Source organism: Anas acuta, chromosome 22 (assembly GCF_963932015.1).
Source record: "Anas acuta chromosome 22, bAnaAcu1.1, whole genome shotgun sequence".
In the NCBI taxonomy this organism is placed as follows: Eukaryota; Metazoa; Chordata; class Aves; order Anseriformes; family Anatidae; genus Anas; species Anas acuta.
In genome coordinates this window covers 1,571,672-1,588,980 of record NC_089000.1, presented here as the reverse complement: position 1 = coordinate 1,588,980, position 17,309 = coordinate 1,571,672, and the positions used below count along the sequence as shown (strand labels likewise).

The window sequence follows — 17,309 nt, the reverse complement described above, 5'->3', positions numbered from 1 at the left end:
TAGCTCTTCATGAGCACAAGGAGAGGCCCAAGTAAAATTCCTGCAGCAACCAAGACAAACCCTTCTTTCTCTTTCCCTCTCCTTTGCTGGTTGTTCTCTCTCAGAAAATGTAGATCGTCCTCCTTATTTTATTTTTTACACACATGGGTGTGACTAACGTCTTGCCTAAGGGAATCTTTATTGGAAATACATGGTATTGGAATTTGTTTAAGATTTTTATCAATAGCACGTGTGTCCAGCCTCACATTCAGAAGCGAGGGGAAGGTCAAGGGGTCACAGATCAAACTCCCGAAAAACAAAAAAAGGAGGGGTGGGGGGAAGCTACTATTGATCCCGTCTGCCGCCACAGCCGGTTCTCATTTAGCTGTAGAAGTTAAAGACATTAAAGGGCTGTGACGGAGAGGGGAATAAAAAGCCACAGCCAAATGGAAAGAAAGGTCACTGAGGACAAGCTATGGGCAAGCAGGAGTGCTCCAGGAGGAAGAGGATGCACCTTTAACCCTCCGCGGATCACTCTCTCACAACACCACACTTATTATTAGTTTAACACTGGCAGGTGAGCCCTTTGCCAGGCTTTCTGGAGGAGAAACAGACCCTCCAAGGGCCTCACTGCCTTCCAGGTCTGAGCTTTGGGTTCGGGATTATAGTTCCAGCCTCACTTCAGTCTTAGTAGAACCACAGCCCAGTTGACAGGCACTGGCTTAATGGCTTTTGTAGCAAAAGCTGAGTGTGGACACATCCCTTACGTTATGGAGGGCAGGGGAGGAAGCAACATACGTTGGTCTGCATCATTAAGGAATGACATTAAAATCCCAGCTTTCTGTTGGCTGAACAGGATGAACATCGTAGGGCTTTTGGAGAAGCAAGAACTGGAGACGGGGGAGGGAATAGATCTGGGAATTCCTGTTCTTCTTTACTGATAGAAATGTTTTTACCTAAAATATTTTAATTAGGAATTTTGAATTGGACTGTAAGGGTTCTGGGAGAAATCTCTTTATGTGAAGCAAGCTCCATCTATCTGGTGACTAGATTCCCTTTTTCTCTCTAGATGGACAGATTTCCATGCAATCCCTTCCAAAACAATATCCATACCTTCGCAGATCCCCTCCCTCTCCTCTCCTATTCCCTGCACAGAGGAATTAGGAATACACTCAGCACACTTACTTTGTCCATACTGTCCATATTGGTAGCCAGCCACTGGGTCCACGCTGTAACTGGTAGTGCTGTAGGTGGGAGGACAGTAAGACTGCGAAGTTGGGAGGCTGTCCACGGACTTGATGGAGTCACTCCGCTGGCTGCAGCTGGCAGAGATGGAGTTGGTAGTGTCCAAGCCACCGTGAAGGGGAGAGATGGAGAAGTCAGCCTGGGGCTGTGGAGGAACCCCACTGGGGTTGCTCAGGATGCTCATCACCTGGAGAAACACAGGAGACAACACACCATCATCCAGAGGAGAAAGGGTACATGTGCATACCTTCATGCAGACCAGGGAGAGGCTATCTACGTATACTGGTGCTTGATCAGTACAATATGCTGTATCAATATAGGTTTAACTCGGATGGAAAATGAAGGCCTGCTTTCACCTAAGACAGACCCCACATTTGGCTCCCCTGTGCTTAACTCTCTATATGAAAGACATTCCTAACGGGTAATGGAGAGGTTGCTTTGTGGCACACTCAGTCTTTGGTCTGATTTTTGCTGCCCTCTGAACAACATTGACTGTGCTGTTCAGAATGAACGCTAGAGAAAGGAATAAAACAAGGAGAAACCTGCTCAATATGCTGCCATGAGCATCCTCCCTTCCTATGCACAGCCTTCACAGAAGAGGGGACCCACGAGATATCAAGCCATGATCTGCATTTTGAAAAAGGGACTCTGAAGACAGCCACTGTCTTTGGAAGTCTGAATGGTTTGTGAAGGTCCCTAACTGAACCAGACACAAACCCTTCCTGGTTTGGATGCAGATTCTGCAGTAGGGACTGAAATGTCAAAGCTCTCTTTACCCTCAAAAATCTGTGCATTAAAGGATAACTAGTCCCGGTTCAGCTCATTTCAGTATAGTGCTTGGTTTTAAAATGTAATTAAATTTGCACACAAGCTATCTTCCTGCTTAGAGACCTGAAACAGATGAACTTTTTTTTTTTTTCCTTTTTTTTTTTTTTTCCCCACAAAAATGCCAGATTTGTTCCTGTGGGTGAGTTTGAGGTAAGCTGCTGCCTACAGGCCTTCACACCAGTGCCCTGATCCCGCCAGCGCTTTAATGCAATTGCCTCCTGCAATCAGCAAAATGACCCTCGGGCTGCCAAGTTAAGAGTGTAAAGAGTTTGCAGGAGCGGGGCTGCGGCGAGGGAAGGAAGGGAACTCCTGATGCCTCTCGTTGATCTCTGCCGGCCGCCGCAGGCGTGCCTGGCTACATTTGTGCTGGGGAGAGGTGGGGGGAGAGGGGCAGCCCGTCACCTCGGGGGGCCAGGCCAGCGCTCAGATGCCGAGCGGCTGAAAATCTCCGAATTTAGCATAACCTTATTGACATCAATTAAAGTGGCAAATTGGAAATATTTGGAGCCTGGCAAGTGGTAAAATGAGCCCTTTATCCCCCACCAGCGGCCTGGTGAGCTATTGTGCGGAGGATACATTCTCTGGAAGGACACAAGAGGGGTTGTATAGAGCGGCGTCTCCCCTTCCTCCTCACCCCGACACCTTCCCCATCCCCTCCTCCCTCACCTTCCTGCTGGAGCAGAGGCTTAGGCTTGGCGCTGGCCTTTGCTTTCTAAAGCTTCTCCTCCCCCCCCCGGAAGGGCTCCGGAGTCTTGCCATGATGCTTTGCCTTGATGTGATGCCACCTCCCGGCTCAGCTGGCCTGAGACCCTTCCCAGGCATTTGTCTGGGAGGGGGATTTGGAAGCAGGGGTGGCTGGACCCCTGCGGAGCAGGAGGTGGTAGGGAGGTACTGCGGAGGGGGGAGTTAAAAAGCCTGGAAAATCAGGCTTACTCTGACCACTGGGTTTGCCTGCAGTTAGGTGCAGAGATGCAGGAATGAGCTTTGAACAAAAAGCACAGTGTTGGCAGCACGGAGCTCGGAGAAAGTTCACGTAACCTTTCCTCCTTCAGGTTTTTCAGCCTGCACTGAGCTTAGGGTTTCCTACTGGTCCCCAAAAGTTAAACCCATCTTAGCTGTTTCAAGAACCAGGGCAGACTGTGCTCCAACAGAGCCTAAATTACCTCCAGCCCTCCAGACCCTCCAGGCACAGCTTCTTAATCACACCAATGAAGCCTCGCGGTATCTAGATGAACTTGTTTAGTCACAACTGTTCACAAAATGTGCCCGTGGAACTCCCTGCCCCATGACGGCACAAAGACTGACATACAGGGAGATGAAGAAAGGAAATTGCATTTAAATATGCAATACTGAGTGGATTAATATGAGAATAGGGCTGTCAGGATGGATGTAACATAAACCTCTCTGCCTCAAGGCTTATGCAGCAGGGAAATCATGGGAGTGTAGCCTGAATGTAGTTTTCCAGCTGCTAAGTTGTTTGTAACCTTCCACTAAAGCTGGGTCATGAACTTTGATCTGTCTCAGCTACGAATCCTCCCTCTCTGCCCCTCAGTGCTGCTGACTGCAGACATACCTCCTAGCATCAGCCTCGCCTGGGCTGTTGGTGTCACGCCCTGCACCGCCTTGCCCCCATGGATATCCAGGACACTCATGAATGTGGCAGCCACAAAACATCATTGGATTTCATTTGCAAGCAGAATCAGATGTTTAAAACAATAAACATCCTTCTTGCATGTGCTAATACACAGACGCGGGAATTATGAGTTATTTTGGGCAAGCTCCAGCGTGGGCAGCACTAAGTAGGGCCATTGTGATGCTCCCTCTGTGAGCTGTCCAGGTCTGGCAGGGCTGCTGGACTGCAGATTTGGTGCATGCACTGCAAACCCCTGCAGGTGCAGGAAGAAATCATGCACTAGAAAACAACGGGCTACTGGAACCTCAGAGACTGGAGGGCTTTCTAGTGCTCTCCATCTTGGCCCTCTCCCCAAAAGAGTCAGCTGCTTTATATTACTCAGGAAAAATATAAAGGTCTTAAAGCAAGCAGAAGTCATATTAACACTTCCGCTAAGGCCCTTTTAAAAAGAAAAGGGGTTGTAAAGCAATGTTGGTAAATGAAACCCAGATTCACACTCTTCAAAGTGAGAGGAGCTGAGACTGGAGAAGACACTTGCACAAATCCTACTAAAGACAGTAATTGGCTTTAGTCGGTCAGAATCAGGACTGATTTCTAATCCTGGCTCTGCTACTGACTCACAAGGGCTTGTGCAAGTCACTTAAGCTAGGACTCAACTCAACTGCCCTTAGCCACGTGAAGTTAAGTTTCTAGTCCCTTCTAATCCTCCAGAATCCCTCTACAGAGAGACTGACACTTCTAAGGGACAATTCACCCTGTTCCAAGACCCCTTTCATAAAAAGATGGTCTTTATTACCCTCTGGAAATGCACTGTGAGACAGAAGGATGCTGATATTTCATCACGATGATGCCAGGGTGGTGAACGGACATGTAAGTGAGCAGAGGTCAGAGAGAGGGGGTGCTGGAGGGTGACTGTGAGATGCACGTCCCTGCTGGATGCTCCCGCAGGGGTAGGGTGGCTGTGTACTGCAGACCAGCTCTGATACAGGCTGCAGGGCTCAGCGGAGCCAGGAGCCCCAAAAAGCCAGTTCCTTCCTCAACAAGGCTGACCGTGGGAAACATCTGCCTTTTCCAGGCACACTGTGAGCAATTTGGGACTGCCAGCCACCCCCCTCCCCCTGACTCTGTTTGCACAAGGACGGCATCTGATCTTCCCCACCCCAGGACATGAAGGTGTCAGAAATAACAAGAGCAAACCACAGATTTCTACTCCCCCTTTGCTCTGCAGCCGCCCAGCATGGATAACCCTACATGAGCCCTTCAGCCTCGGCAGGCCAGCATTATCTGACTTCTTGTTTCAGCTGGATAAACTCATTTTCCATGCAACTTTTGAACTTAGGGAAGTCTGAGGCATCTGGAGAAATACCCTCCTCAAGAATGCAAAGTCCTTTTACCTTTTCTTTTTGACCTTGCTTTCTTATAATTTATTACTTCTTGGTGCATTATCATCACTAACTAAAAATCAATACCCACTTCACATCTGTAAGGTTTTATCTGGAGGGAAATCTGCTACCTGCCCATCACAGTGACTGACAGCCTTCCCTTTCCCCTCCCTCTCATCGGTTGTCTCTCTCCCTTTCCCCATCTCCTTTCCCTCTGCTGCTGTCCCAAATCAGTCACAGGCTTGGCGTGGGCTTGCACTTTAGGCTAAGTCAATAACAGCCACAGTGCTAGGAGCCTTCGGCCTTGTTCCTACCCTTTCCGGAGGTCATTTGTCATGGGGGAGAGAGGGTACGGGTCTCGATGTGTTGGGGAGACCAAGGTTAATGAACAAAGACCCTCATGGATGAAAGAGCCAGCCCCCCCCCCTCCCTTGCCTCCTGCTGCTGCTGCCCTCCCCACCCTCATCTCTGCAGCTCCCCCCTGTCCCCCCCCATCCCCCCCCCCCGGGACGTTTCATCACTCTCTCCCATACTTTAAAAGAGTTAAAAAAATGTAATTAATTCCCTCCATTTCTGAGCTGGCCCTCAGGGCCTCTGGCCATGGAAACTGTAGCAGGGGAAATGTGCACCCTTTATGATAAACGAATGTGGCTTTGGAAAGGCAAGTGCAATTAGGGCCTTCAATCTGTGCAATCAGGCCTTCAGATTTTAGGTTTGGAGGTTGGGGGGGCAGGAGGGGCTTGAGGGACAGACAAGTGATAGGGAGAGATACTGCTCAGATAGAGAAAGGGTGTGTGCATGTCAGGGAGGGGAAAGGGGGGATAACAGGTTGGGCTGATAACAAAACCTTGCCCCCGCAGACCTGGCTGCTGGACGGCCTCTCTGGCCAAGATCTCCATGGGATGTACAGGGATGGTCCGGGCCGTGTTGGACAGGCTTCGCATCCTCAGAGTCCCCACATCTCCTGCCCTGCATCACTGGTTTGCTCTGGGCTTGCAGAGATGCCCAGCCAACAGGCATCAGGCCCTGAGACCCTGCAGACTTGCCATCTACCCTCAAGCGGTGCTGCACTATCTCATGACCAGGAGGACGCAGAGACGTTGTAAGGAGACCAGATCCAAAAACCAGAGTGCTCGGGAGGCAGGAGCCTGTGGACAGCATTTTCTGGAGTGACTCCCAACGCTGCGTGCCTCTGGTTTTGTGCACCTGATTTGACACAGCGTAAAGCATCCAAAATCAGAGGCTGCCTTAGAAAAATGCTGCATTTAGAAACTGCTGAGCCTGGCTAAGTTCTGAATAAAGGGAAGACGTAATCATCTGCAACTAGCTGAAGGGTGTTAACTCCAGAGAAGCTGCCGGGTAGTCCCAAAGGAATGCAAACTGGATACCAGGCGGCAACTGAAAAGGACAAAGCAGAGGAAGGGTCTCCTGGCAGTGGGCAGTATTTCTGAGGCTGTGGTACTGTTTCCCTGGGAAGAGGTAGAAATCCTGTCTTTGGGAAAGGCTGGAAACACAATTGGTTTGAATATTTAATCCTAATCAGAAACATCTAGGAAATTCTGCTGTGAAGAATCCGTTTGTAGGCTGAAATCTCTCTTTGTTGCAGATTCTGTGGGGTCAACTTTTACACTAGTTAGCAGGGGATGAATATCTGACTGATATTCATACTCATGCTTTCCCAGTACGACTATGTGCCTGACAGTCACGTTGGGGAAGGTGTTAGGTCTTTTGGTTTTTTACTGTGTGGAGCAAGCTGCCAGTGTACTGTGAGCTCCTCTGTGAGAGGTTGGTCTCTGTCATTCATGGTCGATTCAGCTTCTGCTTTGGGGAGGTCATGTGCTGTCCTCAACATCTGTTCTTAGCTACTTGGTGGGGACCCAGATTAATCTTTTGCATCTTTCCTTTGCAGTCTTTTCAGCTAATCTTTTCCTTCTCTCTTGCAGGAGGCACCTTTCCTCGTATTAATGCTTTTTGATCTCTGTGGATTCATTTTCACTTGGTGGGAATAGGAAGAGCTGATTATTCTATACATATATTAAATAGAAACAAAATGAAGAGGTGACTGTAAGACTACTGAAAGACGAAGAAAGAGTTGGGAGGAGATAAATAGTTTCCCCAAAGATCTTCACTTGAAAGGAGGATAAATATATGCAAATATGCCCCTAGGTAGGACTAAAATGACTTATGTAGCAATCACTAACAGTGCACTCACAAAGCCAAGCAATTAATTTTGAATATTTTCTAAATCACTAGACCCAGCTGAGTTGTATCCCAATATGCCAATCCAGTAAGTGTACCCATTAAATTTGATTTTGCAGTGAGGCCAAGAAGCAGGACAGTGCTTCACACTTTTTGTGCTTAGAAAATATCTGATTTGTTCAGTCTAATAGCATTTCCAAATAAATTTTGGGGCTTGAGGAGTGAACTTGACATTAAACTTCCTTACCTTCACTGACTTCAAGCACAATCCTGATTCACACTGGCATAAATGAGCAATGACTGACTCTGTACTTCCACTTTGGTGTGGGTTAAAGAAAGCTGGTGCTCCACTGCCCCAGCTTTACCTCACTAGCTTAGCATGAGCAGCCTCTGAACAGACTCCATCCAATGCCCACCGGTCTGAACAGCAGAAGGAATGGAAACAAATATCACATCCTAGAAGATTTGGTTTTATTTCAACTCAATATAAAATTTAATAATGCCTTTTAAATAGAATTTGAAACATCAGGAGTGAAATCCAAGCTCCAGTGAGGTATGGGAGTTCAGCCATTAATTTAAATGGGGCATTTATTTTGTTGTAGGATTTGGTTGTGTTATAAAAAGCATTTGATGTAAAGGGCTTCATCTAGCCCAGCACTTACAATCAACCCATCAGCATGTTACCTGAGCATCAGATGAGGATTTCTAGTGCTGAGAGTGCTGAGAATAGTGGTATAAATAGGAGCTAACAGAATCTTACAAGCTTTAGATAACTCCTCATCAATCCAAATTTTGTGTTTTTTGTTTGGTTGGTTGGTTTGGTTTGGTTTTGTTTGCTTGTTTTTAGAGGCAGATATGCTATTGATTAAAGGAATGCTTATGGTCTTCTCTGACTGGAGTTTCTTATAAGGCGAGGAGAAGTAGAAATATTTGCTTCCTATTCTAATCAATGTTACTGCAGTTGGTGTATTTACATTGAATAGATGCAGATAAAATGGCCATACCCCCCAAAATGTTCATCACAAATGGCAAAGGATTGCTGTGGAAGGACTCCAGGGCTGCTGTTATATAGCAATGATGTTTCATTTACTTAACCTTTTCCACTTCAGTGGAAAATGTGTGGAGACAAGTGAAATGACTTTCCCAAGGCCACACAAAGTGAATCAGAACCAGAGCCAGGAACAGAATGCAATGTTTCTGAATCCTTTCTGGTAAGTATGGGACAGACCATACTGGACCCCTTCAAAGTGATCAGAAACAGTTACTACAGGTCTGTGCTTGAGCTGTGATACAGTTTGCCAGTGAACAGTAAAACCAGAAATATCGTCAATGCCTTTCAGTGACTTAAAACATCTGAAGGATGTTTCAGCACAATAGGGGAGTAGTCTAGGACACAGCAGGTGAAACGGAGATGAGCATTTGTGTCCTAAGACGACCCTGGTCACTTGATGGATGACAATCTGCCACACACTCAAGATGGAGAGGGCTTGGGGAGATGCTGGTGATGAGATGGAGCTGGGGATGCAATGGTGAGCTGCAGCAAAGCAGGCCAATGCAGGCTGCACAAGGGAAGGATTAGAAAAAAAAGGCGATGGGAAGTTATTACCTGATTGTTCAAGGCTATGGTGAGGTTCCACCTGGAGCACTGCATCTTGTTTTGGGCACCCTGCTTCTGTAGAGATGTACAAATTATGGAGAAGGTCTAAAGAAAAGTTTCTAAGCTATACAAAAGAATGGGAAGGTCTTAGCTGTAATGGTAAGAGAAATTGCTTAACCCGGGATGGGCTAGAAAGAGAAATGGGCTCTTCTTGCAGTGGAAATACCATAAGGAAACCAGAAGCACCATGGGGTTATACATCCAGCAAGGGCTATAAGGAACTTTGCAGCAGAAGTGTAATTTGGAGGGAAGAGGGCAGGCATCACTGTGAATAGGAACCACTTGATCTAGAAACAGGAGCTGCTATCCTTTGTGATAAGGCACCAAATTCTGCAGTCACTTCTGTAAAAACAGATGCTAAAGTTTCTAATAGTCTGGATAACCAGAGAGGAAACAAAAAGGCATGCTGTGCTAGCATAAGCTGCTGGAGTTAAAGGGAGGTTCCAGTTCTATGGCTTTCAAATTCATTAATGAGAAAAATCAAAAGACAGGACTCACCCCTTTCAGAAACAGGAGAGACTCAAGCCTGCAGGCTAACTAGTGCTGTGCCACATTGAAACTGTCGGGGTTTGATTTTCAGGCTCTGCTGAATATTTCTTGTCTGAAAATGGGCTGTTTGTGCTTTACATCAACATCTTTATTTGCTTTATGTTACCTAAGCTTGAAGTGTTTTTTCCTGATTAAATTGTAATTGCTAAGACACTTTATAGAGAAAACCAAAAGAAAGTCGGTGCTTCCCAAATGTGCTGGGTGGTGATCTAAGCCACCCCATCTTCCTTATTTCCAGGTAGTTAACCGCATTAAAAAAAAAAAAAAAAAAAAAAAAAAAAAAAAAAAGAACACAAGCAAACTCTACCCTAATTCTGTTTTACTCCAAAAAATGTTTCCCAGAGAAGGCCAAGTGAATACACTGGAAAGGAAAGCCTCCATGGGAAAATTGCTTTGTTGAGATATGGAGCATCTCTGGGCACCTTTACAGAGGGTATTAATTGCAGGAAGATGAATCTTGCTTGTGGCATTTTGGAACTCACAAAATCATCTCAAATGAGAAAGCAGAAAGGCACAACCATGGAAAAATGGAATTCCTGAACATTTTCAAGCCTTGGGAAGGACCCAGCTTAGGTTTGGCTTTGGAAATGGGTTGGGTTGGGGATCCTTGTGTCTTATTTTGCGCCTATCAATCCAGTTCTGGGTAATCTCAGACATGCTGATGACAGGTGGGGAATGAAAATTTTTCAGGTCTGGGTGAGAGATTCAAAATACCAAGAAATAAACAAACACACACAAAGGTTTCCTACCACATCAGCCCTAAACCTATTGCTGCGCATCTGCCTGACGTGAACAATGGCAGGATGGGGAGATCATGCAGTACAGCTAAGTCCCAGCAAATTAAAACTGTTTTATAAACTTCTGTCATTCCCCACTGAGCCGGCTCTCCTGTCAGCAGCCCCACACCAGCAGAGACTAACAAAGACAAGCCAAAATTCACAGAAAGGTCTCCTTTTCCCCCTCCTCCCTTTCCATTTCTCTCCCTCGCTTTATTTATTTATTTTCCCATTTCCCAGCTAAGCTGATCTGTGCTCGCTCACTATCACAACCCCCTGCGGACACTGGTAATGGAGTGCGGGTGCTGACTTACTGCTTCGAAACAAGATTTCCTGAGATCCTTTGAGCCTGCTCCATGCCCCCCCTCGTCTGCTTTTCTCTCTCTGTCTCTTTCTTTTTGGAGAGTGGAGGGGAGCCTCTATAAATGTGAAAGGAGCTGCACTACAAAGAAATCCCCGAGTGGCATATCCCAGCCCCAGGCGAAACTGCTTGGTGCACTGATAGTCCTGCGTATCTGCTCGAGGACTCCTCTTTCTCTTCCCCTCCCTCTTTCTCTGATCAATCGAGGGCTGTAATCAGTTAAGGTCCAGCTTAGCTGCAGTGTAAGATACACCAGTTAAGCAAAGCCAATGCCTCCAGGGTTCCCACCGTAAATACGGAGAGGTCATGGGGAGATTAAATAACCCTGATAAGTTCAGCAAGTGCAGTGCTAGCTAGGCACGCACCAAACACTTAATAACTTGAGCTGGCAGAAGAATGGAAGAAGGAAAATCAGAAGTGCTTCCTAATCCCAGCTCCTCTGCTGCTTCTTCACTTCCTCTCCCAGTTCCCAGCCTTCCTGAGGAGGGTCGGTGCCTTTTTTAAGGCGAGGTTTTCTCTTTTCACCTCACCCCAATAAATGAACAATCCCCTGGTACTGTCCAAGAGCGCAGGGATGAATTTGTAAAGTCAGGACGTTGCCTTCCCGCAGGAAAATGACAGCTCCTGAATCCATGGAAATGCCTCCTGCAGCCCTATGCAGTTATGTGCTTTCCCCTTGGACTTCTCTCTGCTGCTAGGGAGCAGTGTGGGATTTTTAAAGACAGGGAACTACTTGCTTTTGCCAAACATGAGCCCCAGACCTTTTAGGATCTGAACGGTGGGACAATGGAGCTGTGTCCACCATGGCCTGGAGCCAATGGTGTGGAGGCATTAGTGCAAATAAAAGGTGAGAAGACAGAAGAAAGTTGGTATCTTTGCTGAGAACAGAAACTTAAATAAAGGATTACCCTTACAGTTATGATGTTCTAGAGCAACAACCTTTTCCTTTTTTTTTTTCATGGTAAATCTTTTCCTTCCTCTCCATAAATGCCCATTTTCAGAGATGGCCCAGGAAAAATTGAGCCCTTTGTATCCGTTATTTATAATCACCTTTACACTAAGTTAATCACCTTTATACTAAGTTCATGCTGTGCTGGATCCAAGTAGCTTATATTTTCATAATGCACTTCTTGAAGAGGCTGGGGATGCTTGGGCTGCCGAGGGGACTTTGCTGTGCAGGATAAGCTACTGTTTTCTTCTGTTTCAGAAATGCCAGAGCTCATTTCTGCCCCTCAGACATGAGAAATCTGGCAGGATTCGGTGACCACCAAATCCTCCCCCAAATTCTACCTGGTCTTAATCCTGAGCGAGTGACTGGCTGAACACAACATGAGGTTTGGAGCCAAACAGCACTACATCAGCTCCCATCTAATTGGACATTGGCCCACTAGGCATTACTGATAGGGGAAAAAAAAAAAAACAACATGTAAGATTTATTAAAAACGATGCAGACGCACGAAGAGCAGAACAAAATCTTTAACCAGAAGTGATAAGAAAGCCCTAAAGGATTTGAGTTTAGATAAGTATCCCTCTTTGAGTCCTCCAGCTCTCTAAAAGCTATTTGGACTGGAGTTTTCCCGTGGTGTTATAGGTGCTTACTTAAGCAGGGGATGAGATTACCTCTTCCCCGGGTGTTTCAGCATTTCTGCACCTGGGGTCTGCTGAGGAGCAGCACAAAACTTGATCAGTTTGCAATGGTTATTTGATTAGCCATCACAAACAGGTGAAGCCTTGGAACAATAAGTATAAAAAGAAAAGAAACTCCTGGGGTAATGCATCATTAATTGTGTCTCTTTCTTATTTATCTAGCACAATTCAGTTCAATCGTGGCTATGTCTGGCAGCACTCCAAAATAAAGTATTTTTTACAATTATAATACAAAGCCACTGAGAAGCACTCTCAAACATCAGAGTAGTAAAATGCCTACCTTTAAAACCTTGCTTTTCCTATTAACATTGTTTACTGCCTTGAACTAAGTGACTTTTAAGAAGAAAAATATATGTTGAGGAAAGGTAGCTGTCTGCTGGCAAAACTACACCTGCACCGAAGGGAAGGGTCAGTACCTCATTAAAACTAAACCTCTTCCAAAAGAAAACAGTAACACATTTACTAAATGGGTACATAAACCAAAACATTCCTTGCTCTCCAGTACAAATGCAAGGAACTTTGTACATTAACCCCACAACTCCTGACCGAGCTATAAACTCTCTTTTAGGAAAATATCTCGACTGAAAGACTTGAAAATGGCAAATCTTCCAAGGTGCTGAGTCAAGTTGTGCCCCTCGCCCGTCCTCCTCCCTGTAGAGCCAAGAGGAAGAGTAAAGGTATCACACCCTTGCACTACTTGAGCGGAGTTTTTAAGGCATCTCCTGCATGCAGAAGTTTAAATCACACAAGCCACTGCTGATCCAGAGATAAATGGTGGAAAAGGGATTAGAGATACTTAGCGGAGGAGAGGGAAGACTCAGGAAGGGCTGATTATTTTAAAGATATGACTATTTAAAGATAATGATTGCATAAATTTAATTAATGCATTTTCATGCTGCAAATGGCCGTTTTGTAATTAATGTATCTGGCCTCGCTAAGCATGGGAGATCACATCTCCCAGCCCCCCCCCTCCCTTCTCGATTCCCCCCTCCGCCTCTCGTTTAATGAAAGACAGAAAGCAGATGACAGAAACAATTTGTCAGCCAGTACGGGTGTCAGATGCCTAATTGGTTGCGCTGAGTTAGTGGAAAGTAAAGGGGGAGAGGGTCGAGGCTGGGGGGGTTCTTTCCTCTTTATCAAGGCTTCAGGGTGGGTGCCTGTATCGGTGGGGGGCGCGGCGAGGGGGCGAAAGTGTTTCTTGTTAATCGATGGAGATTAGGACACAGATTGGCTGTGGCAGGGACTGGGCAGTGACAAGAAGGGGACAGGAGAGGCTGGTTAACACCCGTGCAAACAAGCTGCCATATCTCACAACGCGTTAAGTCCCGGCAGCGCTGACAACACCAGCGGTCCCTGGCTGTGACGGCTTGGGGAGAGCTTGGAGAGTGGCTCGGCAGCCCCGGGCACAGCTCCCCTCGTTCAATGTGCACCCTTCAGAGAGGGCCAGATCACACCCTCCGGCCTCACTTTGGAATTTAGGAATCGAGGCATTGGCAGAAAGTTTGGGATCCTGGGGATGGGGTGGGAGGATGAGGGGCTGAGGCCATGGGTAAAGCAGAAAGGAACCGGGCAGGATGTCGAACCCAGAGCACTGCGCAGGTCTTACTTGCCCTAAGCTTCTCTCTGGGTTCAGATCACTGTCTCGGTGTAGGATCCTCAGAAAACCCACACGTTCTGTCTTCTCCCATGCCTGCCCCACTGTGAGGTTGCTTTAAAAAGTGCAAGATTAAGCAAAACAGGAATTAATGTATGTTCCATCTGGTTCCTGAGCTTTGTGGGTGCATTTTGGTCACTTGGCATAAACACCACAACCAACTAACTATCCCCATGTCATTATGTGGGAAGCAAAACCTCCTTCTCCATGCAAGAAGGCCCAATCTGAATCTTGCTGAATGAGGGAGCAGAGGCTGTGAGCCCCCCCTAACCTAACTCCAGCGAGGACCGAGCATCGCGACCCTTCAGCCCCCCCAGAAGGCAGCAGGACACAGCACAGGCTATCCAAAGTCACGGCCAGGAGAAAAGCAGAAATGTGTCTCATTTCTAAGGTCTAGGCAACTCCCATGTATTTATCCCAAGCAGCCGGCAGAGCAGGGCTGCCACCTCTCACCTTACAAGTGGAAAAATGAACCCAATAAAGGCTGATAACTTGAGACTGCACCAAAGTTTATGGGGGAGCAGGAATTTGATCATCCCAAACCCAAGGCTGATGTCCTCGTTCCTGACAGCCTTGCTTTGTACTAAATTAAGCAGAGAAACGAGAAGAATATCAAAACGTTAGTGCCATCAGATGCTAATTGCTTAATGTCTCTACAGGACTCCCCCTGGCAATATAAGAAAGCTTTACAAAGGTGGGAACAGTTTCATCAGCTCTCACTGACACCGAGAAAGGTGATAGGCAGAGAGACACGGGGAGAAAGAGCTAAGAATAGAAAATGTTGAGTTTCCATACCGGGCTCTGATCACATTTAAACATGCAGCCTGTGGTAATAAACATACTACTAAGCTTCTGCATTACACTGCGGGTCCCTTTGTAAGTGGTTTACGAAGGGTCGCTAGGTGATGAAAAAAATGTTATGAAAAAGATAAACAACCGTTTCTTTTAGATGAAAGAAAGACTTTCAAATAGCATAAATGGAAATGGGAAGGGAATGGGTGATGGATGCAAGTGGAAATACAAACTTTTGATTTTGAAAGATCAAAATAAAATAAAGGCTGCAATTTGTAACAAAAGTATATTTAAAATAAAATATCCAATTGAAACAGTTTTGTCCCTTTGCTTACAAAAGAAAAAGAAACTCTCCAGAGAGTGTTGAATGAAACGGCACCATTCTGCTCTTTGCAAAATGTCCCAGCAACCTGCCCCCACATCCCTGGTCATCTCAGTTACCCACCCAGCTGCAGGGTGAGCCTGTTACAGATCCGTGACAGCATCTCGTAACCTGAAGCCATTCTTATTGCTATTTCTGCTGCAGTGACATGGAATTGCTGCAGTCTAGGGGCATGTACCACTGTGCAAGATCCTGCATAACACAGGAAACAAGATCCCAAATCCTCAAAATGGCAGATGTATCAGATCTGGGGACTTGCTATCTCCCATCAAGCCTGGCTCTCTTACTACTCGCACCCCAAGAAAGCAAACTCAGAAGAAAAAGAAAGAAGGCGATGTATCATTCCCTTGAATCTATTCCCCTGCCCAAATCTAAGAAGCAAAAGATGCTGCAGGTAAAATGGAGGAATGGCAATTACTAATCCCTGCTGAAAATTTGCCTTACACAGACACTGAAGAAATACTCAGCATTTACTTCTTCCCTACACATGGCGTACTCTCTCCCCACCACAGCCCAGCACTTTCCTGTAGACTCCGGTATACACCTAGCTTTTTCCTTCTGGTTTATATGACAGGAGAGCAAATCACTGTGCAGGGGAGCTCTGTGCGGGAGGAATATGGTCTATTGTGTATTAAACAAATGCTAAATGATTACAAGCACCATATTGGCAGAGAAAAAAAGCAGGCTGCGGTGAGTTGTGCCTGTCACATCACGGCTCCTGCTTGGCAAATAAGTTCTAATGCCCAATTGGTATTTATTAGATGACATACAACAACTGTCTCATTAAATCAGGGCTTGAGTGTAGGCCGGAAGTCTTAATTTAAAGTGTCACAAGCTATTGAATTCAGATGCCTTAGACAGGAGGAGAGAGAAGGGAAGGGAAAAAATGGGGTTTAGAGAGGTAGGAAGCAGTAACTGGTCCCTAACCCACCTTCTGAAATGGGTTGTGATTTTGATGCTGGTCTGGGCTCTGGTTCAAAAAATATTTGTTCTGCATTTGCTTTCTCTCTCTCACTCCCCTTTACATGCACTTTCAAACTCTCCCCCTAATAAATGGTTGGGCACCTTTCTCTGTGCTTTAAATGCAGCGTCGAAAGCAAAGGTTAATGCTGGAGATTGCATTCCAATTGAAAACGCGGCAACCGGTAAATTTGGTTTGTTTAGAGTGGAAATGCTTGAACTGCTGTAGATGGGTGGCGGGTGCGAGAGCATGGGGAGAAGGGGGCGGGAGGCGCTCCCCGCGCCCCGGCTCCTCTCCGGACAAAATTAAATTTCAAAGTTTAATGAGTTGCGAAGGGCACTGGATTAAAAAGCCTGGTCCCTGCGCTACCAAAACTGAAGCTGTGCGATGAAGAGAGAGAGAGAGAGAGAAAAAAAAAATCCCACCAAACCCGAAACGTCAGGGAACAGAGCAAGTGAAAAATGTCAGGGCAAATTGCTCTTGACAGTGTTAATATCTGCACCTCATAGCAATAATTACATGTAAATAAATAGTGAAATAGCTCTCAGCTGGAGTCTGTACTCCGAGTGCAGATGCCACTAACAGCCAGCTGGGGACCTTTCACTCTTCGGCTGCCATTTTCCCCCCTTTCTTCCCTCCCTCCCTTCATTTCATCTATGCCAGAGCTGCGAGCGCAATTGCTGGCAACTGCAGGTCTGCTCGCAGCCCTCCCCCCTGTTACAGCACCGTGCTCCCTCCCTCTTCGTGTCGCCCTCCCAGCCAGGGGCTGAAATCGGGTGTCAGGGGAAAAAAACCATGCTGCTTTTAGCCCCTTGCAAGGGGAAAACAAGCTTTCCTGGATTCACGTCTGGCAGTCAGGTGAGTAAAGCTGAAGGGATGAAAACAGCGTGGCTGGCTACCCCTCCATCTCTGTGGGCTCCTAAAAACGTCAGATGGGATGGAGCTATCTCTTTCAAGCACTGGGATTATGTTCCTCGTATCACCAAGGTTGTCTATATTTCAAAAGAACACTGGAAAACATGTGGTTCAGCATCAGAATGCAAAAAGATGCTTCATTTCCACAGGAGACACATCTCCCATTGCTATCAGTAGCATCCACAGAGATTTGTGAGCCTGAGCTGGCTCCTCTAACCTTTGCCCATATGAAAAACACATTTCTATAAGCCCACATCATTCTGCACTTCTACAAACCCCTATCACTCCTTCCTAGGGCACGGCTCACCACAGGGCATCATGCAAGGCTGCTGTGACCTGAGCAAGGGGG

The 17,309-nt window shown here is 46.4% G+C and overlaps 1 protein-coding gene across 8 annotated transcripts in view; it reads right to left on the bottom strand.

Moving 5' to 3' along the window:
- PAX7 (paired box 7) overlaps positions 1-17,309 on the bottom strand; it is a 106,218-nt gene that overhangs the window by 9,630 nt on the left and 79,279 nt on the right. For 4 of the 8 annotated variants that reach the window (XM_068658453.1, XM_068658452.1, XM_068658454.1 and 1 more), the window contains exons 9-10: positions 8,873-8,938; positions 1,165-1,411 (exon numbers count right to left, since the gene is read on the bottom strand). In XM_068658453.1, the coding sequence (XP_068514554.1) occupies positions 1,165-1,411; positions 8,873-8,938 (313 nt within the window). The remainder of the gene's footprint in view (positions 1-1,164; positions 1,412-8,872; positions 8,939-17,309) is intronic. The other 4 variants (XM_068658457.1, XM_068658459.1, XM_068658458.1 and 1 more) reach the window with 1 other exon arrangement.